The sequence below is a fragment of the Rhinolophus ferrumequinum genome, chromosome 25 (assembly GCF_004115265.2).
Source record: "Rhinolophus ferrumequinum isolate MPI-CBG mRhiFer1 chromosome 25, mRhiFer1_v1.p, whole genome shotgun sequence".
NCBI classification, from domain to species: Eukaryota; Metazoa; Chordata; class Mammalia; order Chiroptera; family Rhinolophidae; genus Rhinolophus; species Rhinolophus ferrumequinum.
The window spans coordinates 20,872,020-20,893,826 of record NC_046308.1 but is presented as its reverse complement, the minus strand read 5'-3'; the positions used below and the strand labels follow the sequence as shown (position 1 = coordinate 20,893,826).

General features: G+C 38.4%; 1 protein-coding gene across 1 annotated transcript in view; it reads left to right on the top strand.

Annotated features, from left to right (window-relative positions):
* Positions 1–11,387, top strand: part of LOC117017182 (solute carrier family 5 member 4-like) — a 31,641-nt gene extending 20,254 nt beyond the window's left edge. Inside the window, 5 exon segments of the mRNA XM_033097105.1 lie at positions 886–1,036; positions 3,128–3,296; positions 5,933–6,148; positions 8,784–8,886; positions 11,102–11,387. Coding sequence (XP_032952996.1) covers positions 886–1,036; positions 3,128–3,296; positions 5,933–6,148; positions 8,784–8,886; positions 11,102–11,316 — 854 coding nt within the window. The 3' untranslated portion in view covers positions 11,317–11,387.
* The last annotated feature ends 10,420 nt before the right edge of the window (positions 11,388–21,807 follow it).

Sequence of the window (21,807 nt, the reverse complement as noted above, 5' to 3'; positions counted from 1 at the left end):
TGCCAGGGGCTAGGAGTGGCGGAGATGGAAAAATGTTGGTCAAAGGGTAAAAACGTTCAGTTATAAGAGAAGTAAGTTCTGGAGGCCCAATGTACAGTATGGAGATGATAGTTAATAATACTGTAGTGTATACTTGAAATTTGCTAAGAGAATAGATCTCAAGTATTCTCACCACAAAACAAGAAAATGATCACTATGTGAGGTGATAGACATGTTAACTAGCTTGATTGTGGTAACCACTTCACAGTATAGACATGTATTAAATCGTCACATATGCAACTCAGGAGTGACCAGGTGATATCGTACCTTAGGTCCAGCAAAAGTTAGCTAACGCTTCTGTGACCTTTCTCCTCTCTGACATATACAAACTTTGTCAGAAGGAAAGGGGCATGACCCACAAGTGACATCACTCGTCCACCTCATTCCATGCTTTGTCCTATGAAATTTAGGGGCATTATTAACAGACAGAGGAAACTGCAGGACAAATTTGCCATAATATCTCAAAACTCTTTGTTTGGCCCACCAAGACTTCTTCAACAGAACCACCAACTAGGCTTTTTCCTCTCTAGTTTCCTAAGTCTTCAGAAAGACTTAGGAAGATTTCCTCCCCCAAAAAAGATGGTACAACATTGTTACCTCTCTTCCAAATTCAGGTTCCAGGAAATGATCTCTAAATTTACATTTAGAACTAAAATTCTATACTGGATTATTCTCAAATCACAAGGAAATATGCAGAAAATGCCACATAATGGTACGTGTTGATAAGCACATCAATTAGTAAATGTTCCAGGTGACACTTTTATCTTCAAATGACTCTCTGGTTTGGCAAAAACCCTTGTAGATCATCCAGTTCCTAACCAGTTCTTGCACCTCTTCTGGCCCCAGGACTCCGAGGCCTGATGCTGTCAGTCATGTTGGCCTCTCTCATGAGCTCCCTGACCTCCATCTTCAACAGCGCCAGCACTCTCTTCACCATGGACCTCTACACCAAGATTAGGAAGAGGGCATCAGAGAGAGAGCTCCTTATAGCTGGACGGTGAGAGAATCCTAGTTTCTGTCTAAAATTTCTCTGGAAAAGCGGGGATATAGAAATGAAATAGAGCCTACTTATCTTTGGGTTCAGAAAAACTAGTCATTGAATTTCACAATGGGAAAAGAGACATTAAAGGACATTTAAGCAAACTTTGCCTCTTGCCAGATACAAAACTTGGGACCATATTTTTAAGTGAAACAGTTGCTTTTTTCAGACTTTCAAATGCCTCTGATTGTCTCTTATTCCTCTTCTCACATTCTCTCCTAACCGTGTCTTCATGAAAGCCAACAATGTTTCCCATGGGGTATAACCTACTCTCATAGGTTAATGCGTCATCTCTAGAAGTTTCCATGCAGGAAGTAACAGATTAGGGCCATGCGCGCACTACTACAGAAGAGTTTACCAACTGCATTCTTTAGGAAATAGAGTATCAAGAAAAACTGACCACATACTTATAAGATTGTGCTTTGTTGAAGACAATAGCAATTGCTTTGGTAAATTAAGCATTTAGGGAGAAATTCCAAGGGCTCAGTTGCTCCAGATCTTGACTCTAGACAAATGTTACAGAAGAGGAAGATCAGTAAATCACCTGTGTTTCTTTATGTGGTGGAAAAAGTGTTGATCCAGAATTCAGTGGTTCCAAGATGCAGGAGTCCACTCTACCATAGGTTGAGATCCCCTTTAAGTCTCAATGATAATTTAATGAGTTTTTCTTTTCCTCTCTCTCTTCTTAAATACCTACTATCTCCCAGAATACAAATATGAAAAAAGGACATACTTGTAAACAATAATTTCCTGCTTCATGGGATTTGCACTTTTGTGGGGAAGATAGACAATTAAATATATTCTAGGAAGAAAATTAAAGCAGGATTAAGAGGCTACTTAAGACAGGTGTTCAGGGAGCCCTCCCTGAGGAGGTGACATTTGAGCAGAGCCCTTAGAGAAGTGTGGAGGGAGCCCCATGGCTCTGTGGGGAGGAACAGAAAGTGCCGCATTCCTCCACAGTCACGTGTATGGTGTGTGTGAGGACAGCAAGGAGTGAAGTTGGCCCATAAGGAGGAAGTAGAAAGTGATAGGAAACAAGGTCAGAAAGTTAGCGGAGATAAAATACTGCAGGATCATTTAAGCCATAACAGGACTTTGGATTTTATTCCATGTGAGACAGAAGACAACTGAAGATAAGAGAGCAAAGGAGGCACATGATTTGTTTTCCAATGATAATAACAATAATGATAGCAGGTGTGTTATTTATTGAATCTTTACTGTGTTCTAGGCACTATGCATGCTTGGACTTTCCGTGGTTTATGACATTTAGTTATTGCGAGGTTGCAGAGGTTTTATAAAGGTTAAAGGGATCATTGAGCCTCAGTTTCCTGCCCAAATGCTTGTCCCCAGTTCTCCTGACTCCCACCTCTCTGTTTCAGGTGAGCACAGACAAGTCCAATACTGATCTTTAACAGACAGTCCAATACATTATTATTGTTTATTTATTCATACAATAAGCACAGAATATTGTGAAGTCTTAAAAAGTGAATCAGTCATGCTCCCTGGACCCCAGGAGCATGACTTTTACTGTAGATCAATATTTTAACCAATTCTTTCCACCTGCCAAAGTACTCAAGTAGTAAAATGCACAAACTAGATTTCTGGCCAATGGACTCAGCATTCTGGGAGAGAGTATATTTTCATTCTTACCTGTGCGAACTGACTCAGTTTCTCTCAATGTAGGGAAAAAGACCAAAATGGGAGTCTGCTTTCTTTATCATGCAAATAATTACTTAGAAATACTGTTGTGTTTTTTCTAACTGACATATTGCATTAGAGCGTTATTAATCAATTGCTGACATTTGAACTTTTTATGAATGGGCATTTAATCTCACAGTTGAAGCTATTATGACTAATTACAGACAAGCAATTGCTTTACTTGCGTTTCAGTAACATAGTCATTAAGCATCGCATGGCGTGAGGTCGAGGAGCTTACTTTCCTTTGGAAAATCATTAAATGGCCACAGGAATGAATTCAAAAACTAAAACACAATGGATGTACAAATAATGCTTTTGTTTAATACTCAAATCATTTGTTTTTCTCTCCAGGCTATTTATCATTCTATTAATTGTCATCAGCATTTTGTGGGTCCCATTAGTACAGGTGTCTCAAAATGGACAACTGTTCCACTACATGGAATCAATTTCCAGCTACCTGGGGCCTCCAATCGCAGCTGTCTTCCTGCTTGCCATCTTCTGTAAAAGAGTCAATGAACAGGTAAGTGAAAATTGGGAAACTTTTCCTGCTGGAATGAGAAAAATGTATTTTTTCACTGGTAGAGAAATTCATTCTTTCCACCCAAGTTTTACAACTCAAGGCCCATCTAATTTCAATTGTGGTCAGCCACAATTCTTGATTGTCACTAAAGTGTGGAAATATATAGTGCACACTCATGGTACAGACTTTATATCTCTTACAAAATATTATTACATACATGGCACCGTGCTGAGGAACACAAGTTTTGAAGTAAGACTGCCAGGATGCATTCCTGGCTCTGCCACTTAATATTACTGTGATCTTATGCAAACTGTCTGACTCTGTGAAATGAAGATAATCACAGTGCCTACCTTATAGGATGGCTATGAGGATTAAAAGAGATTTTTAAAATGTGAAATGCTTAGGAAAAAAATTACCACATTAGTAATGGTTCAAAATATGTTAAATCCCATTATATGTATATGTATATATGAGTTTTGACAAATTAAGTTTGTGAACTTGTTGCACCGATGTTCTTAACGCTTTTTGATATCAGAGGGATTATTCATTGTGAATTTGTACCAACTGGACAAACAGTTAACCAAGTTGACTATTTGGAAGTGCTGAGAAGGCTGCGTGAGAAAGTTAGATGACCTGAACTTTTGGCCAACCATTCATGGCTCTTGCATCACGACAATGCACCAGCTCACACGGCACTGTCTGTGAGGGAGGTTTTAGCCAGTAAACAAATAACTATTGGAACACCCTCCCTACTCACCTGATCTGGCCCCCAATGATTTCTTTCTTTACCCGAAGATCAAGGAAATATTGAAAGAAAGACATCTTGATGACATTCAGGACATCACGGGTAATACAACGACAGCCCCAAAGAGTTCCAAAATTGCTTTGAGGGTGGATTAGGCGCTGGTTTCGGTGCATAACCTTCCAAGGGGAGTACTTCAAAGGAGACAGTAGTGTTATTTAGCAATGAGATATGTAGCACTTTTTCTAGGATGAGTTCATGAACTTAATTGTCAGATCTCATACATATTGGATTGTTATGGACCGTATATATTTAATCCCTAATTGCTCCCAGGTGTTAGCTTTATTATTATAATTTTCAGATGGGGAACAGGTGCAGGACGTTAATATCATGTGCTTTCCACATGTCCACATGTTACTTAATATTAGTAAGTGGGATCTTGGGATTCAGACTCAGGTCTTTCTCCATCCAAATCTCATACTGTTCATCTCTATGTAATACTGTTTCCCTTAAACATAATATCTTGATCAGGGGAACCGGGAACACATGCTTCCACCCCACACTTCTCAGAGAAAAATAAATGCTTTTAATTGTCAAAAGCTTAATAGAACTATCATAACTATATAATATAAACTCCGCAAACTGTATTAAATAAGTCATAGTTCTGTTTATTCTACAAAATAAATCAACAAGTTTTTACATCTATATAGAAAATAAGGTCAAGGTAAACTTAAGCTTGGGTCAGAGTAAACAGTACAGGTTTCCCCCGGCTATCCAAAAGTAGAATGTCTCTATGAAACATTTCCTAAGCCAAAATGGCATAAAGTGAAGAAATATTTACCATTAATTTATATGGAAAAAAATTTTGAACGTTTCCAGACCCCCAAAAAAATATCCTCTTTAGACTTTTCTGACACATTGTCGTGCGGGGTGTCAGGCAGGGTCTCTGGTCCCGCTCCCCACATAAGAACGCAGGACATGGTGAGACCAAAAAGGAACACCCACGGAGCCATAGGTGTTCTCTATACCGGAAACTATAGTGGTATAGAGTCACACCACTATACTCTCACTGGCGGCTGGGTTGGAGACACAGGAACCAGGAGCAACACAATTCTCAACCCTCACTGTGCCGCTTGCAGACTCAGCCACCATCTTCTTGCTAGCTCCCCTTTTTTCTGCTAGCCTAGCCACGGCAGTTATATTCATGGCTAATGGCTCACTGGTTACAGCTGACGGCCAACCAGCCACAGCTGATGGCCATTTGATCATAGTCGATGGCCATCTACTACCTGAGCCAGCACCTTTCTATGTGAGGCTGAGAGCCTGGAAACTGCTTTTTGGGGCTCTGTCCCCACACACATGTTGCTAATGGGTGCACAAAATAAATCAAGATAAAGTACAGATGGCTTGGTGCTGAGAAGGTGAGTGTGGTTCCCAGGAAAGGAGCTTGGTGGGGCCACTCTCATTGCTCTGGTGCATACTGCCTCTATAAAATGGTTTGCTGAAAAACACGCTGAACGCTATTTCGCTTTCTATTTTTCCGTAAAAGTGAAAATCTTCAGATTTCTTTCTGTTAGCAAAAACAGGTAGTAATGTAGGTCTTTCGTGAAAACCAAGTGCTGCGTAACACACACTTTGGAAAAGCAGAGAATACCTGTCGTGTCCTGGAGTTGGAGAATCAATGGTGCAACGGTGTTTCAGGACCACGGAGAGCAACAGCCCACTAGCAAGGACACATATTGGCCCGTTTTTTCTGCGTTGGTGACCTTGTGTTCAAGGTTAGCCGTTTGTTGGTTCCTAGTGGAGAAAGCCAGCAGGATGATAATTATGACCTACTAGAACAAGCTTTTCTCTTTTTCTAAATATCCTGATTTTGTTCTTGTTTCTTTTGCAGGGAGCCTTCTGGGGTCTAATGACTGGACTGGTGATAGGCCTCATTCGTATGACTGCAGAGTTTGCCTATGGAACAGGGAGTTGCTTGGCTGCCAGTGACTGTCCCAAAATCATCTGTGGAGTGCACTATCTGTACTTTGCCATTATTCTCTTTTTTGTTTCCATAACGGTCATCCTGGGAATTTCCCTGTTAACAAAACCCATTCCTGATGTACATGTGAGTAATGAGTAATAGATATATGCTCATTTTAAAATAAGAGTTCTTTGCCTTCTAAAACTTCAACTGTGTACAAGGCCCAGGTAACAGTATCATAGCACCATGAGCGCTAGGAGGAACGTAAGAGATTATCATGCCGTCATTCAACTAAACAATAGTTTGCGCCTAATATGTGCAAAGCACCGGTGAATTAAGAAATATGGGATTAAGAAATGGGTTTCATCTTCAAATAACTCCACAATGCATTCAGGAGGTAAATCTCTACCTCTGGTATAAGATACCGGAAACTGAGTAATTAGCGTTGCCTAAGAGACTGGGAAATACTTCAAAGCAGAGTTGTCATCTGAGCTGGGCCTGTTTGGGAACAATAGAATTTCATGTACAGCACAGATGCTGACACAGAGATTTTTCCAAAAGTACATGGTATCAGGGTCAGAAAACGAAAAATAGAACAATCAGATATGCTTTTTTGCCTTTCAAATTGGCAAAAAAGGTTTACTATGAATATGTCCAATTTTGGTAAGGATGTTGGAAAATACCCCCTCTCCATAACTGATGGTGAGTGTATGAATTTTATAATTTGTAGGAAGACAATTGAGCAGTATTTATCAATTTTAAAATTCTCACACCCTGTTAGTCAACAATCCTACTTCTAAGAGCTTATTATGTAGAAATAGTTGTACAAGTAGGGAAAATGTAGGTATAAAGATTTTCTATGCAAAAGCCTTCTAATAGGAAAAAAAATGGAGACAACTCAAATTTCTATCACTAGTGGAATGGGTAAACAATAATAGTACATTGAATATTATGCTGTTCAAAACGCTGATAAGCTCTATTATTTGTTTTTTTAAATGTCCATGATATGGCTAAGTGGAGGAAAACACTTGCGGAATAATATAGTGTTGTATAATATCACTTCTTGATAATAAAGTACTTGTAAATAGATATATGTATATTTGTCAAAGAATAGAAAAAAATCTTACAGCATATACACCAGAAATTTTCAATAAGAGTTGTCTCTCGGAGAGGCACTAAAAGATCTAAAAAATATTAGTCATTTTTTTTTAAATTTAAATATTGCTTACATACTAATATTGTTTGAGTTTATTACTAACATATATAACTTTTATTTATTTTTCATGTTTCAGTCATAACCTTTGAAACAATACTTATTTGTATATTTCCTTGAGGAGTGGCAAATAGATTCATGTGGATGGGAAAACCTGAAGCACACAAGTGGTTCAAATTACTTTACCAGAGACACATCACCAGAATTCATAACTAATATTCATACTGAATATTAGGAGCTCAATGAAAGAATACTAGAAAACATATTACAATTTTCAAAGAAGTAAATATAAATATTAAACTCATTTGTACCAATAGAAATAACCATAATTTATTATTAAGTTTTAGAAAAAAAATTGTCTGGAGGACCAGTGCGATCATTTATCTAATTTATGCTTATGTTTCATTAATATACTGTGAGGTTTGAACCTTCAAAATGGACTGATAAAAATCAACAGTCATTTCAGAGAAAGTCCTGAGTAGTGTGAATATAACCTAACGGTGCAGTAAAGAGAAATCTCAGGATGATCGTTTTTGGGAAGATGAGAAAGTACTTGGAGTCCCGATAAAAGATTGTAACAACGAAAAGTGATGTAGTGTAAGAAATGCCATGAGTAAGAACCTTAGGAAGCTACAATTAAGAATCTTAGTGATTAAAAAAAAAGAATCTTAGTGATAAGGTGAGGCATATGCTTGTTATGTCACACAACAATTCAACAACAAATAAGAAAGCCGATTACCAATTCTAGTAAGTTTGCACAAGAAAGTCATTTAAAATGAAGGCCAGTTAAAATGAAGCATGGCTTTGAGCATGTAATGGATTATAATTTTAAAAACCCATTTGACACTTAGAACAATTTTCCTTAGAACATTTCCTTGGAATGACCTAGAGCTGTTCTGGATCTATGGCACACTCAGAAAAATGTTACATAATAACATGAATGCTGTTTATCTTCAAAATTTTTAATCAACATACAGACTAAGCAGGGAAATCTTAATTATATTTCAGGAAAACAACTAGAATTCTATGAAGTTTGACAAGTTTAAAATAATGATAAAGTTGACAGAAGTTTGCGTGTTGGCTGGGAAACAGATGTGTAAGGGTATAAATCGCTGTTGGAACTCAGTGATAGTACATAAATGCTATCTAAACATGATGGATCCAAAAATGGAACTTAAGAAAATATTTAGAGTTATAAAAGTAACCATTAAACAAACTGGAAGTAATAATGAAGTAGCTAATCGCAGTTGAATGATAAGGACAATGAGTGAAGCCAGGATATAGTGCAAGTTAGATAAATCTTTGATTTTTATAAAATTATAAATCCAGAAGTAGAAGTTTTGACCGTATTATTTAAGAGTTTTTAATAACTACCAGAAGAATTAAAAACAGAAATAATTTTAAATGGTTAGTGTGTTTTCATGACTGAATGTAGTAGAAGACCTTTTCTTTGTTATCTATATTCTCTTGTGCTGTATGATTTTTTTTGCACTGTACAGTAAACAAATGTGCATTATTGTAAATATTTGCTCATCACTAATGAGCTTGTCAATGGTCTCTGGTTAGCTGTATCGGCTGTGCTGGACTCTTCGGAACAGTACAGAGGAACGAATTGATTTAGATGCAGAAGATAAAATACATGAAGAAGCTGATGATGGTATTGATGAAGGTAATATCTGCTTTACATTGGGTTTTCAGGTAGAAACTCTATGTACCTGAATTGGTTTAGTGTTTTGTGTTTGTTTTTTTTGTTTTTTTACTGACACTAAATTCAGTTTCCGAAAAAGCTGTTAGATTTGTGGCAAACTGAAACTTTAAAATCGTACCTTTGCAACAAGCAAGATAATTTGTTACATATGAAATCTCCTCATTCAAGCTGCCTCTCCATCAGTCTGTCTATCCATCTATCATCCATTCATGGATTTGTGTGACAGCTCAAGGTGAAAATCAATTCCAGTCTCTCCTGCTCATATTAAATGAGTCACATATTAAATGTTCAACAAATCAATCTTGATTGATTGTGATTAAGCATCTAGCCTCACCTTCTCCAACCTTATTTCTCACTATTCTCTCCAATACACATTCCATTCCAACCAGGCAGATTTCTTCACTTTCCCCCCACATATACTAAGCTCCCTAGAATATTTCTACCTCTTCTCCAAGAGAAAAAAAACTTATTCTTTGTAACTAAATTCTAATATCACTTACTTCATGAAAATTTCTCCAGCCTCCATCCCCATGGTTCTTTGTTTACCTGATATTTTTAGGACTGCTGATCACGTTTAGCATTTCAGGACATGTTGTCTTGAACTGTACACTTATTGTTTTGTTTGGTTTGGGTTCTTCAAATTCAAGGAAGGAGCTATGCCTCCTACTCCTTTGGAGGTTTTTCTATCAGTGCTCCTGAGAAAAACTGGCCTATAATTTTCCCTTTTTGTACTTAGTCTTTGTCTGGTTTTGGTATTAAGATCATAGTGATCTCATAAAATAAATGGGAAATTTTTCATTTTATGGAAATATTTTAGTAATATTGGAATGATATCTCTATCGAAATTGTGGTATTTTGCTAATAATATCGTTAGAGCCTGGTGAATTTCTGTGTGTGAGTGAGGGGAGGGATTTTAAACTATTAATTAAATTTATATAATGCCTATAGAACTATTTAGAGTTTTCATTTCTTCAGTAACCAATTTTGGAAAATTATATATTTTTAGGATTGTGACCATTTAGTACACACAATAAATATATTGACATAAAGTTATTCATAATATCTATTGTCTTTTCCATCGCTACCTCTGTAATTATGTCTTCCCTTTAATTCCTAATGTAATTTCTTTGTGAGTTTTCTTTTTTCTTGATAAATCTCACTAAAGTCTTGTCTATTTTACTTTTTTCAAAGAATCAACTTTTGGCTTTGTTAGTTCTTTCCATTATTATCTTTCATTTCTATTACATCACTTTCTGGTCTCATAAGTACACCCTACCATTTACATTATTTGGGTTTATTCTGATATTACTTTTTCTAACTTAAATTGAGTATTAGTTCATTATTTTTCAGCTCTTCTTATATTGTAAATAACTAAGGCTACACATTTCCCTCAAAAAATGCTTTTGCTGAATCTCACAGCTTTGAATTTGTAGAATTTTCTTTACCATTTATTTCTAAGTAGTCTTACTTCCATTATGGTTTTCCATGGACATTTGAGTTTGGAAGTATGTTTTAAATTTTCTAATGCTGCAACAAAAAGCCTTGTACTTAAAGCTTTTGTATTTTTGCCAGTATATCTTTGAGATAGAGTTTTGAGAAGTTTGAGTTTTGGGTCAAAGTGTTAATGTCCATGCAATTTTGCTATATATTGCCAAATTTCCCTTCATGGGAGTTGAATCATATTTTCCTGGTAAACAATGTGTATGAGTACCTGCTTCCACTTAGACTCACTAATATAATATATTGTGAAACTTTTGAATTTTTGCTGCTCATAGATAAGTAGTAGTATCTCAGTTTGGTTTAAATTTCTTTTTTGAGTGAGTTTAAGAATTGTCTTTTTTCTTTGAACTCTTTGTTCATCTCTCTAGTATGTTTACATGGGTTTGTTTGTAGTCTTTTCTCTATTTCTAGAAACACATTAATATTAAGGATCTTAAACGCTTTGTGATATAAGATGCAAATGTTTGTCTCCAATTTATCACTTCCTTTTACTTTATTTTTACTTTATGCCATGCAAAAGTTTTCTGTTTTTCTATAATCAAAGTTGTCTATATTTTCTCGGGGATTCCTCTAACTTAGAAGTGGTTGTAATCGTTCTTTACAGTCATCTGTACTACATTGACAGGAGTTCATTTCCTATGTTTTGTGATCATTTGTTTATCTTTCTTTGTTTTAGATAATCCTGAGGAAACTCGTGGATGTCTCAGGAAGACTTATGACTTATTCTGCGGTTTGCAGAAGAAAGGCCCCAAGCTGAGCAAAGAGGAAGAAGAAGCCCTGAAGAAGAAGCTAACAGACACATCTGAAAAGCCTTTATGGAGGACGATAGTGAACATCAATGCCATACTCCTCCTGACAGTGGCAGTTTTTGTCCATGCCTATTTTGCCTGAACTCTATCTTAACCACTAGAATATTTATTAAGCAAAAGATATTATTGATTTTTCATCTTTAGAGTTTGTTGTGTTGCAAAAAGCAGATGAGCAGTTGGTAATTTTATCCAATGAGATGACTATGGAGCTCACTTTTTGCTTTTGTTGTTCCTTTGTGTCAAAAAATAGAGACAAAGAGAAAGAGTTGACAATTCAGAAAGCCAGTGAACTGACTTCATATGTGTGTATAAAGTAGGAGCATTTGGGTCTTTTTTTTTTTAAATATCTCAGCAAGTAGACTGCCCTATTTACAATTGATTTCTGTTATTTCCAAAAATTTCAACTTAGAAGAACTGCCTCTCCCATATCTGCCTTACCTATTAACCTGCTCATTGTAAAACAGTGACCTTCTCCTCCCATCTTCACATCACCGATCTCAATTCAGAAAATAGATATATTTCTAATAGTTGAGGGGACGTGAGCTGGAAATGCCTGCTGTGAATATTTTTATAAATTCACTGGAAATTATTAGCTTATTCCTCAAAGCCATTGTCCCCTAAATGTTAGCACTTTAAGCCACTGATTTTTTAAAACTACTTTATTAAAATATAATTCATATACTGTAAAATGCATCTTTTTAAAGTGTACAATTCAGTGTATTTTAGGATAGTCACAGTTGTGCAACGATTACCACAACCTAATTTTAGATATTCACATTAATTTATTTATTGGCATTGTCACTTGAATATATGTATTTCTCTGTCTTTGTTTCTGTTATTTTGACATTCTAAGTGACAGTTGTCTCTATTTAGGATTATATATAGGTTTAAAACACACCATTTTAGAAGTAAATCAACAAATTAAAATGTTTTTCATAAATTTCATAAGAAACACCTATCGATGATATTGTCATGAAAATTCAAACTGAAAATTCTATGGAATTAAATGTAATACTCTCCAATGACAATTCATCTTTCCTGTATGCTCCCACTAAATTCCCAGAGGAATAACTAAGTTTAAAGCCTATCTTAAAGTAAATTTTCTAGTCATTGGCATACATATATGAACTAGAACATACACATCTTTACATAATACAATCTTACTTTATGTGTTATTCCATGACTGGCTTTTCCATGTTAAATTTATCTTGGAGATTTTTGCCTATTAGTGCATATAGGTTTCCCTCCTTTTTAATAGTCGAACATTATTCCACATAATTATTTACCATAATTTGACCATTTTTCCACTGAGAAACATTCACATTGTTTTCAATTATTTGCTATTTTCAACAATATTTGACTGACATACTGTATATTTTCACCTTTTGGCACATTAGATAATTTTATTTTCTTTAATCATTGATTCCTATAAGTAAAACATTGAGTCAAAGGGTATGAACATTTAATACTTTGATAAAATTTAAAAATTTGTGCTCCAAAAAGGAGTCACCAATTTATAGTCTCACCATCACTGTATGTATGAAAGTTCCTATTTACTCACATCCTTAATTACAGAGTATACTATAAATCTTAATTAATGTTTGTCAATTTGATGACTGGGAAGCAATTTTATGTTTTAAATTTGTGTTTTTCCAGTTGTTACGGAGATTGTATGTACTTACATAGCACTGCTTTTTCTGCAGTCTGTAAGTTTTGTATGTTGTGTTTACATTTTCATTTGTTTCAAGGTATGTTTGATGTCCCTTTTGATTTCGTCTTTGACCCATTGGTTGCTCAGGAATGTATGGTTTAATTTCCACACATTTGTGAATTTTCCAATTTTCTTCATGTTGTTAATTTCTAGTTTTATACCATTATAGCTGGAAAAGATACTTGTTATAATTTCAATATTTTAAAATTTTCTGAAACTTGATTTGTGACCTAATATATGATATAACCTAGAGAATGTCCCATATGCACTTGAGAACATGTATTTTCTGCTGCTGTTGGATAGAATGTCCTGTATATATCTGTTAAGTCCAGTCAGTCAAAAGTGTTATTCAAGTCCAACATTTCTTGATTGATTTCTGATCTAGATGATCTATCCATTACTGAAAGTGGGATATTAAAGTCCTTTACTATTATTGTATTTTTGTCTATTACTTCCTTCAGATCTGTTTGTATTTGCTTAATGTACATATTTAGGTCCTCTGATGTTGGATACATATATATTTACAATCATTATATCCTCTTGATGAATTGACCACTTTATCATTATATAATGAACTTCTTTGTCTCTTGTTACAATTTTTGACACAAAGTCTATTTATCTGATATAAGTATAGCTACCTCTGCTCTCTTTGTGTTCCCATTTGCATGGAATATCTTTTTCCATCCCTTCACTTTGAGCCTATATCTTTCGTTGAAGCCGGAGTGAATCTCATAGGCAGCATATAGTTGGGTCTCGTTTTTCATGCATTCAGCCACTCTATGCCTTTTGATCATAAAATTTAATCCATTTACATTAAAAGTAAAAACTACAGGCACACTGGCAGCTGCAAGGGACCTTGCTGCTGGTGTACTCTATCATGGCTGCTGGGTCTTGCCACAGTAGCAAGGAAGTGGAAGCCAGTGCCAGGAGTCAGGCTAGGGGCATGCTGGTGCACAGCTGGAGGGGCTACTTGAGGTAATCCAGTGGTGCATTTCAGCAACAGGATAAAGAGCTGGATCCAGGCCCACGATCAGTTGTGGGGGCCCTAACTATCAGCATGCACTTTGGTGGCTGCAGAATCTTGCCACAGGTGTGCACATGGCAGTGGAGGCAGGTGATGGGCATTAGGCCAGCAGCATGCAAGTGCATAGCTAGAGGAGCTAGCCCCAAGTGCACACATGGTAGTGGAGGTCAGCTGCCAGGATCTAGGCTGCTGTCTTGCTCTCCTACACAGTAACAGAATACTGGGCTTACTGTCACTGCAGGTCCTAGGCTCCAACAGTGGTAGGTGGGGGCTGGGTGTTAGGGAGTCAGGAGGGATTAAGGTGGCTGTCATCAGTTAATATGAATACCTGTGGGGCAAAACTGGTAAAATCTGCAGGGGGCCTTAGGCAGCTGCACTAGTCATTGGTTTCTTCGGTGTTGAAAGCTGCTGGGATCCTGTGCAGAGCAGGTCACTGGAAACCACAGTTGTTGCCATAGTGTGGCTGCAAGTGGTAACCTCTGCTTTTGTTTTTCATATTTCAATTGTTGAATATTGAGAATCAGTGTGTTTTTCCAGGGCCCATCAGCGCCAAGTCAAGTCGTTGTCCTTCAATCTAGTTGTGGAGGGCGCAGCTCACTGGCCCATGTGGGAATCGAACTGGCAAACCTGTTGTTAAGAGCTCACACTCTAACCAACTGAGCCATCCAGGCCCCCTGCTTTTCTTTTTGGTTCCTAGCTGTCATGTCTCAGCTGTCCAGATCTCTGGATGAGATGCAAACAAAGCATCTGTTGATCTTTGTGAGGGGATTGGATGCTGGGGTCTCCTACTCCACCATCTTAATGATGTCATTTTTTCCCTCTTCTATTCACTTCATTTTTTTCTTTCTTTTCCTCAAAGTTGACATTTTATTAATAATTGTCCTATATGCAAGTTCACTGATTCTATCTTCTGCCCACTTAAATTTGCTGTTGGGCCTCTTTAGTGAATTTTCCATTTTGACTATTGTGCTTTTCAGCTCCAGAATATCTGTTTGATTCCTTTTAATAATTTTGTCATGCAGGGTGTCATGCGGGGTCCCAGCTCCCGCTCACCACATAAGAACATAGGATATGGTTAGGCCAAAAGGGAACACCCACAGAGTCATAGATAGGGGAGTCATACCACTATATTCTTGCTGGTGGCCGGGCGAGACACACGAAGTAGGGTCCACACAATCCGCTGTCTGCTTTTTCACATGCCAAACAGCCAACCCGCCAGCGCAGTCACAGCACTTACATCAGCAGCCAATTGGCCAATGAGTTACAGCCGACAGCCAACCAGTCACAGCCAACCAGTCACAGCCAATGACCATCCAATCACAGTCATGGTCATTTACTACCTGAGCCAGCACCTTTCCACGGGAGGCTGAGAACCTGGAAACTGCACTCCTGGCTCTGTCCCCACAAATTTCTATCCCTTAATTGATGTTCTCATTTTGTTCATACGTTGTTTTCATAATTTTCTTAGGGTTTTTTATTTGCCCATATTTTCCTTTAGCTCTTTGAGTATATTTAAGGCAGTTGTTTTAAAGTTTTCATCTATAATTCCAATTGATGGACCTTCTCGGGGACAGTTTTTGTCAATTTTTTTTCCTTTGAATGGGTCATACTTTCCTCTTTACTTGTATGTCTTGGGTTTTTTTTTTTTTTACGAAAATTAGATATTTGACTATTATACTGTTGTAACTCTGAAAATCATATTCTCCCCCTTCCCTGAAGTTTGCTCTTTTATTGGTCATTGAATGCTTCATAGTCCATTTGTTTAGTGATCATCCCAAAATACTATTATAAAGACCATATTCCTTGTCAATGTAATCATAGAACCCTTTCATTCCTCTGTTTTCATTCCTCTGCTCCTCAGATACTGTTTTGATTGTGATTTCCTTGAATGCCAGGAACTTTCCCAGTCTTTGAAAATTGACTCTGTTCTGGGGCCCTCCTTCAACTCTTACCCAGGCTTGAACTGAGCCTAGGGGTCACATGAAAGCTTAGGGTCTTCTCAGGTCTTTTCTGAGCATGCGTCTTGCCCGGTCATGCACATGACTTTCTAAATTCCGAAGTATATATGATTTTTGGGATGTCCCAATTTCCCGAAGATAATTTCCCCTGATTTTGCCTTAAGCGGTCTATTGTATGTTTTGACTGTAATCTTTTGCTTGGGTATCTGAGGCTTGTTAGTTTGGTTTATAGTGTTTTCAAGACGATTTTCCAATCTGAGTTCAAAGTTAGGTGAAACATCGAGGAGTACCTTATGTTAATCCTTCATGTATCTCCCAGACAGATTAGAACAAGCATATACAATAATTTGTAAATATGATCTGCTTCGCGCCTTGTAGAACCAGGGAAGTAGTTCTACACGGGGAACACAGGCTACCCCTATGACTGCTGCTGCTTTAAAATGGCCACCACACAAGCGAGAGGGTGACAGTCATGGATTGGCACCATTTTGTAGTGACTTCTTCTTGATTCAGCACTTTGTTTGGTTGCTATAAACTTTTGACTGATTTCTAGAGTTCTCACAAAACTGGTTTTAACAGTTTCTACTCATATTTCAATGTTTCTGTCAGGGGTGAAAGCTTGGAGAGGCCCACTCCACAATTTTTCTGATGTCACTATGTTATGATCTCTTCCTGATTTTCTTTCCTTTGAAGACATTTTCTATCCTTTGTCCATTTTTTCCTAATGATTTCCTCCTGTCTTTTTCTTGTTGCTTCACAGGAATCCCTTGAATATTCTGGTTATCAATTGCTTGCTATTCTTTGTATCATTCCTCTCTTCATGTTCTGCTTACTGTTTTTCTGGGGCTCCAATAAGATGGACGTTGGACTTCCTGGGTTATGTATTTTGAGTTTTATTTCAGTTTCCTTTACCTCTTTTTAGTACGTTTTAGGATAATTTCTGGCCTCCATATTTCCACCCACTAAGTGAAGTTCTGTCCATTCTGATATGTATCCCATCATTCAAGTATTTTATTTCAACAAGTTAAATTTCCTTTTTCAATAGTTTTGAGTAGACAGTATAGTGAAGTATTTAAGAACTAGAACTCTGGAATAAGGACCCTGGCCCTGGGGTGGTCAAAGTTGGGGTGTGAGAATGAGAGACAAGGAGTGTGATCCTATGAAAACAGCTGGACATGGAGCTGAAACCTGTTCTCTAAAATCATAGACTAAGAAACTTGGCTATTTGAAACCATGCCAGTGAGAATGAAATATCTCACTCATATCTGAAGGCTCTGAGTCATGTGGTTCTATAACAGAGAAGCAGCCTCAATTTCCAATCCAGGTGCAGAGCTTCAAATAAGAGGTTTTCAGACATAACATTTCATATTTATCTTAACTTGGAATTTCCATGATAACAAGAACCGTACGTCTGCTTCTTATGCCAGACTGGATGTTAACCCCTTTACATACACTCTGGTTTATTTTAAGCCTAACAAAACATATCCTCAAGCAAATTTTCCCTAAACTCCACCATTCCTCAAAAATCCCTAATGACCCTAACTCTTTCCCTGTTTGATGAGGAGCTACATTTCTGCTTAACTTTCTCCCTTGCTGTAGCAAGTTGAATCAATCTAGATTTGTGGGACCACAGGTGTGTTCCTGGCGGCTCCAGCTAATGGGCTTCAAGAGGGGTCAGAAAGAGATGAAAAGTGAAGGTAGAGACTGGTGACGATAGGTTCACTGAGTAGAAAAATGGAGGTGGTAAGATGGCTGGACCAGGCCACTGAGGAGAGAAGAATGGAGAAAAAGAAAGAAGACAAGAGAAGGTGAAGGGGCCAGAAGAAAGGTTGAGAAGGAGACAGATGGTCTTTTAAGAAAACAGTGGTGTGATACCTGATCAAGCCACTGTCTGATGGCATCCTGTAGACTTTTGAGATGGCAAGGAGAAGTGGAAGGAACGTATTGTAAGAATGTAGGTGTTGAGTGTGCTGTAACAAAGTTGGTACGGCCACGAGAGAAAAGAACCATGTTTAAAAGGAAGTTTATTATATTCACAGGTCCCAGAGAGGGGGTTAACACACGCCAGGCAGGGCCACAGGGGAAAGTGCCAGTGTTGGCAAGGAGGCAGAAAGGAACAAGGGGGAGGCTTGGGCCACAGACTTTATGGGGGTTTCTTCAGGAAAGGAAAGGCATGGCAGGGTAAACAGCTGGGATTGGTCGGTTTGAATAATTCTGGCGGGTTTGGGAGTACTGAGCTGATCTATAGTTGTCTGGTACCTGGCCTGGGGATGATTTAGGGCAGGGTACATATCGGCTTGGTGTGTGAAAGTTAGATAAGGATGTGGTTGGGGCTATAGCTTTGGATTGGTCGGTTTGTATCTGAGAGATGTGCTCCCAGACAAGCCCTTTCCTAACAATAAAAAGGAGCCAGCCATTGGAGGGGGAGTCTCCCCCCAGTCCGCAAGGACTCCCAGCTGTCAGAGCATCAAGAATACAGAAAATAAGAAAAAACAGTAATATAATTGTCACTGTGGATATCAAATGGATATCAAATAGACAAATAGAGAATCTAAGAAAACAAGGAACAGAATCTAACTCCCTTACAGATTGTATTATTAATAGTTTGCTAAGGCTGCCATAACAAAGCACCACAGACTGGGTGGCTTAAACAGAAGAAATGTATTTTCTCACAGTTCTGGAAGCTAGAAGTCCAAGATCAAGGGGTCAGTTAGGTTGGTTTCTTCTAAGGTTTTGCTCCGCGGCTTACAAATGGCCGTCTTCTCCCTGTGCCTTCACATAGTCTTTCCTCTGTGTGTCTGTGTCCTCATCTTTTCTTATAAGGACGCCCATCATATTGGATTACAGAGCATCTCATTTTAACTTAGTTACCTCTTTAAAGACCCTATATCTAAATATAACCACATTCTGAGATACTAGGGGTTAGACTTCAAGAAATGAATTGGGGAGGACACAATTAAGCCCATAACACAGAGCTAATTTTGCATCTTGTGGAAACAAGGACCACCTTCTCTCATCCTGGGGGTGAAGCAGAACCAGAAAGCATCATTATCCACATCCTGGGAGTCTTGAAAGAGCCCTCGTGGAAGAATAGAAACTGCTTTGACCGAAAAGGTATTCCTATCACTATTTGGTCATGAGAAGATATCCACCCAAACCAAAAGTAAGAGTACAGGGTCTAGAGACAGGCCCACCTTGAGCAAAGCAACCAACTTCCCTGAACCTTCATTGTTCATCTGAAAACAGAGACAGGGATGCTTAACTCACAGATTCAAATGTTATAAACTTCTAACACTTCTCAATATTAATAAGTAGGTGCTCAATAGATACTGGTCTTCTCACTTGTCCACACCCCACCCCATTCCAGGGTCTTCGGAATTGAAGGAGAAACATTGTATCACTGTTGGAAGGCTGCTCTGAGAAATTATGTGGCAGGGGGAAGGGACTGTCAACCCCTAGACCATGAACACCAAGGTCTTTATCTTGGGTACATCCCTGAATCTCTGAACCTTGATTTCTTCTAAATGTAATGCAGACTTCAGAAACTGTAGTAAAGATTAGATATTGCTTAAAAGGCTTGGCCCAGAGACGATGCCCAATAAATATTAGGGCTTTCTGCTCTCATCTCACCCCTATCTGCAAATCATTCCACATATGAGACTGACTCTTAGGACCAGTATATACTATGATACATGATGAGTACCAAATTAAAATAGAAGTCAAGCTGGTAAAGTGTCAGGCATTGAACATCTCAGTGGGGTGAAGTCAGACTTACGCAGATGGGTCCTAAAGGTAAGGAGGGTGGGATTTTTCTGTGCTTTGACATTGTAACGTGCCTCGGCCATACCTACATACCTTTGGTTTCAGAAAAGAATTTTGGTCCTGGGACATCACTAAAAGTCTCAAAATAGGGCCTGGGAAAGAGGTTCTCTCAGTTCTGCCTGCCTTGGTGATGAAATGAAGCCTCTGTGAGTTAATTCTAAGTAGGTGTTTTCAGAGTGTGCTCCCCAAATCAGCAGCATCAAAATGGTCTGTAAACTTGTTAGAAATGCAAATTCTTGGGCCCTGTTCCAGACCTACTGATTGGGAAACTCCGAGGTGGATCCCAACAACCTCTGTTTCAGCGAGTCCTCCAGGGTTTCTGATACAGCTATCATGCGCAAACCAACCACCGTTCCAAGCCACTGTTTGATTCTGAAATGCATGTGTATATGCTGCCATCATTCATGTATAAAGAAGGTCCCATGAGCAGGTGGACATTTGCCACCAGTTCTCCAGGCATGGGATGAATTGTGTCCAATCACATGTTCTTTGAGTTGCTCTTAGGAGTACAAAAGCTGACTGAGCCAGGGGTGCAATGAGGAGCTTCTGGACTGAACAACACTGGTTCTAAAACCTCTGGAAGCAAACAACGCTGCTCCATTAACCTCATCCACACCTGCCTAATCCCATCCCCACCAACCTACCAAGGCAGCAGCACCTCGTTCAAGCAGTTCCATTTGCCTAAATCCAATGAGAAGGTTAGAAGGCGTTTTTGGGGGGTGGGGTTGGAGGTCAATGTTAAGAAACCTCTCTCCTCCAACTGAACCCATGTTTTTCTCCCAAGGTTTGCTTCTGTGGCACAGGACAAGCTGAGTGCATCTTTTAGGAGATGGTGACTTCAGCACTAGCAAAGAGTGGTTCCAGTGAGTTCCAGAGGTAGAAATTTCTCTAAGTAAACACTAATGCCTGGCTTAGCTACACAGAAGTAATCAATGCTCCCAGGTAAGTCAAACGTCCCTGAACCAACTTCACTCTGCAGGGTAGGTGGCCTGTCTTTCCATTTTGAGTGTCATCCATATTTAAAGAAGCTTTATTTTTCGTGTGTGTGTGTGTGTGTATGTGATAGGGCATGATTTTTTTCAGTTCTATAAACTGAGCATTAATAAGCAATCACTCTGTCCCGAAGGACCCATCTTCCATTTGAGGAAAAGAATTGCCCTTCCCTGCACCCCTGCAATTATTCTAGTACAGTTTATCATTTACTGGGCCCTGGTTACCCAAGTGGCTCAGTCTGTTCTGACAGGACACTACGCATTGAAGGTAGAGCTACTCACCTCACGTTTACTAGAGATTTTAAAATCATTTCCAAACTTTACTATATTTTGTTCAAGTGGCTATATTCTATTCTCAACTATCTTGGCTCTTGCTTCCTAATCCATATCGTGTGCCCACTAAAGCTCACCACGGACGTGGTCAGTATTTGTCTAAAATCTCTGAAAACAGGAAATCTGGATGTTACAGTTTTTCAATGTGTTTATTTTTATCAAAGTAATACATTTTAACGTATGGGACGAAATGAAGCTTACTATAACATCTGTTTGGCATCTATCATGTATATATCTCCCCTCCTCTTTACAACGTGACTTTGTCACACCCAGAGGAGGTAAGTAGATGCTATAAGCACCAAGGTCCCCATTTTTCGAAGAGAAAAATACACAGTTGAGACAAAATTATTTACCACAATATACAAAGTGGATCATTGGCAAAGCCAGAAATAGAATGCAAAACACTTTAGATGCTTGTGCCCACTCCTTCCACCAACTTCCAATCCTCTCCCTTTGTCCTCTCAAAGCTCAAAAATGTCACAAACTCCATATAAAACTGAGGAGGCTGAGTAACGCTAGCCAAGTGAAATTCTCCACTTTTCCCTCTTCTCTGCCTAGCTGAAGGGGAATACGAGGGCACATCAAATAGTGTTCTCTGGGTTTCCTTCACCTGTTGAGCCATTTTTCCATCCAGGAACTACTGTCAGCTCCACAGAACCCCGGGTCCCAGCTCTTTTCTAAGCTAGACTGAAATCAGTCAATATTAACATTGTGACTTTTTCTTCACTTCAGT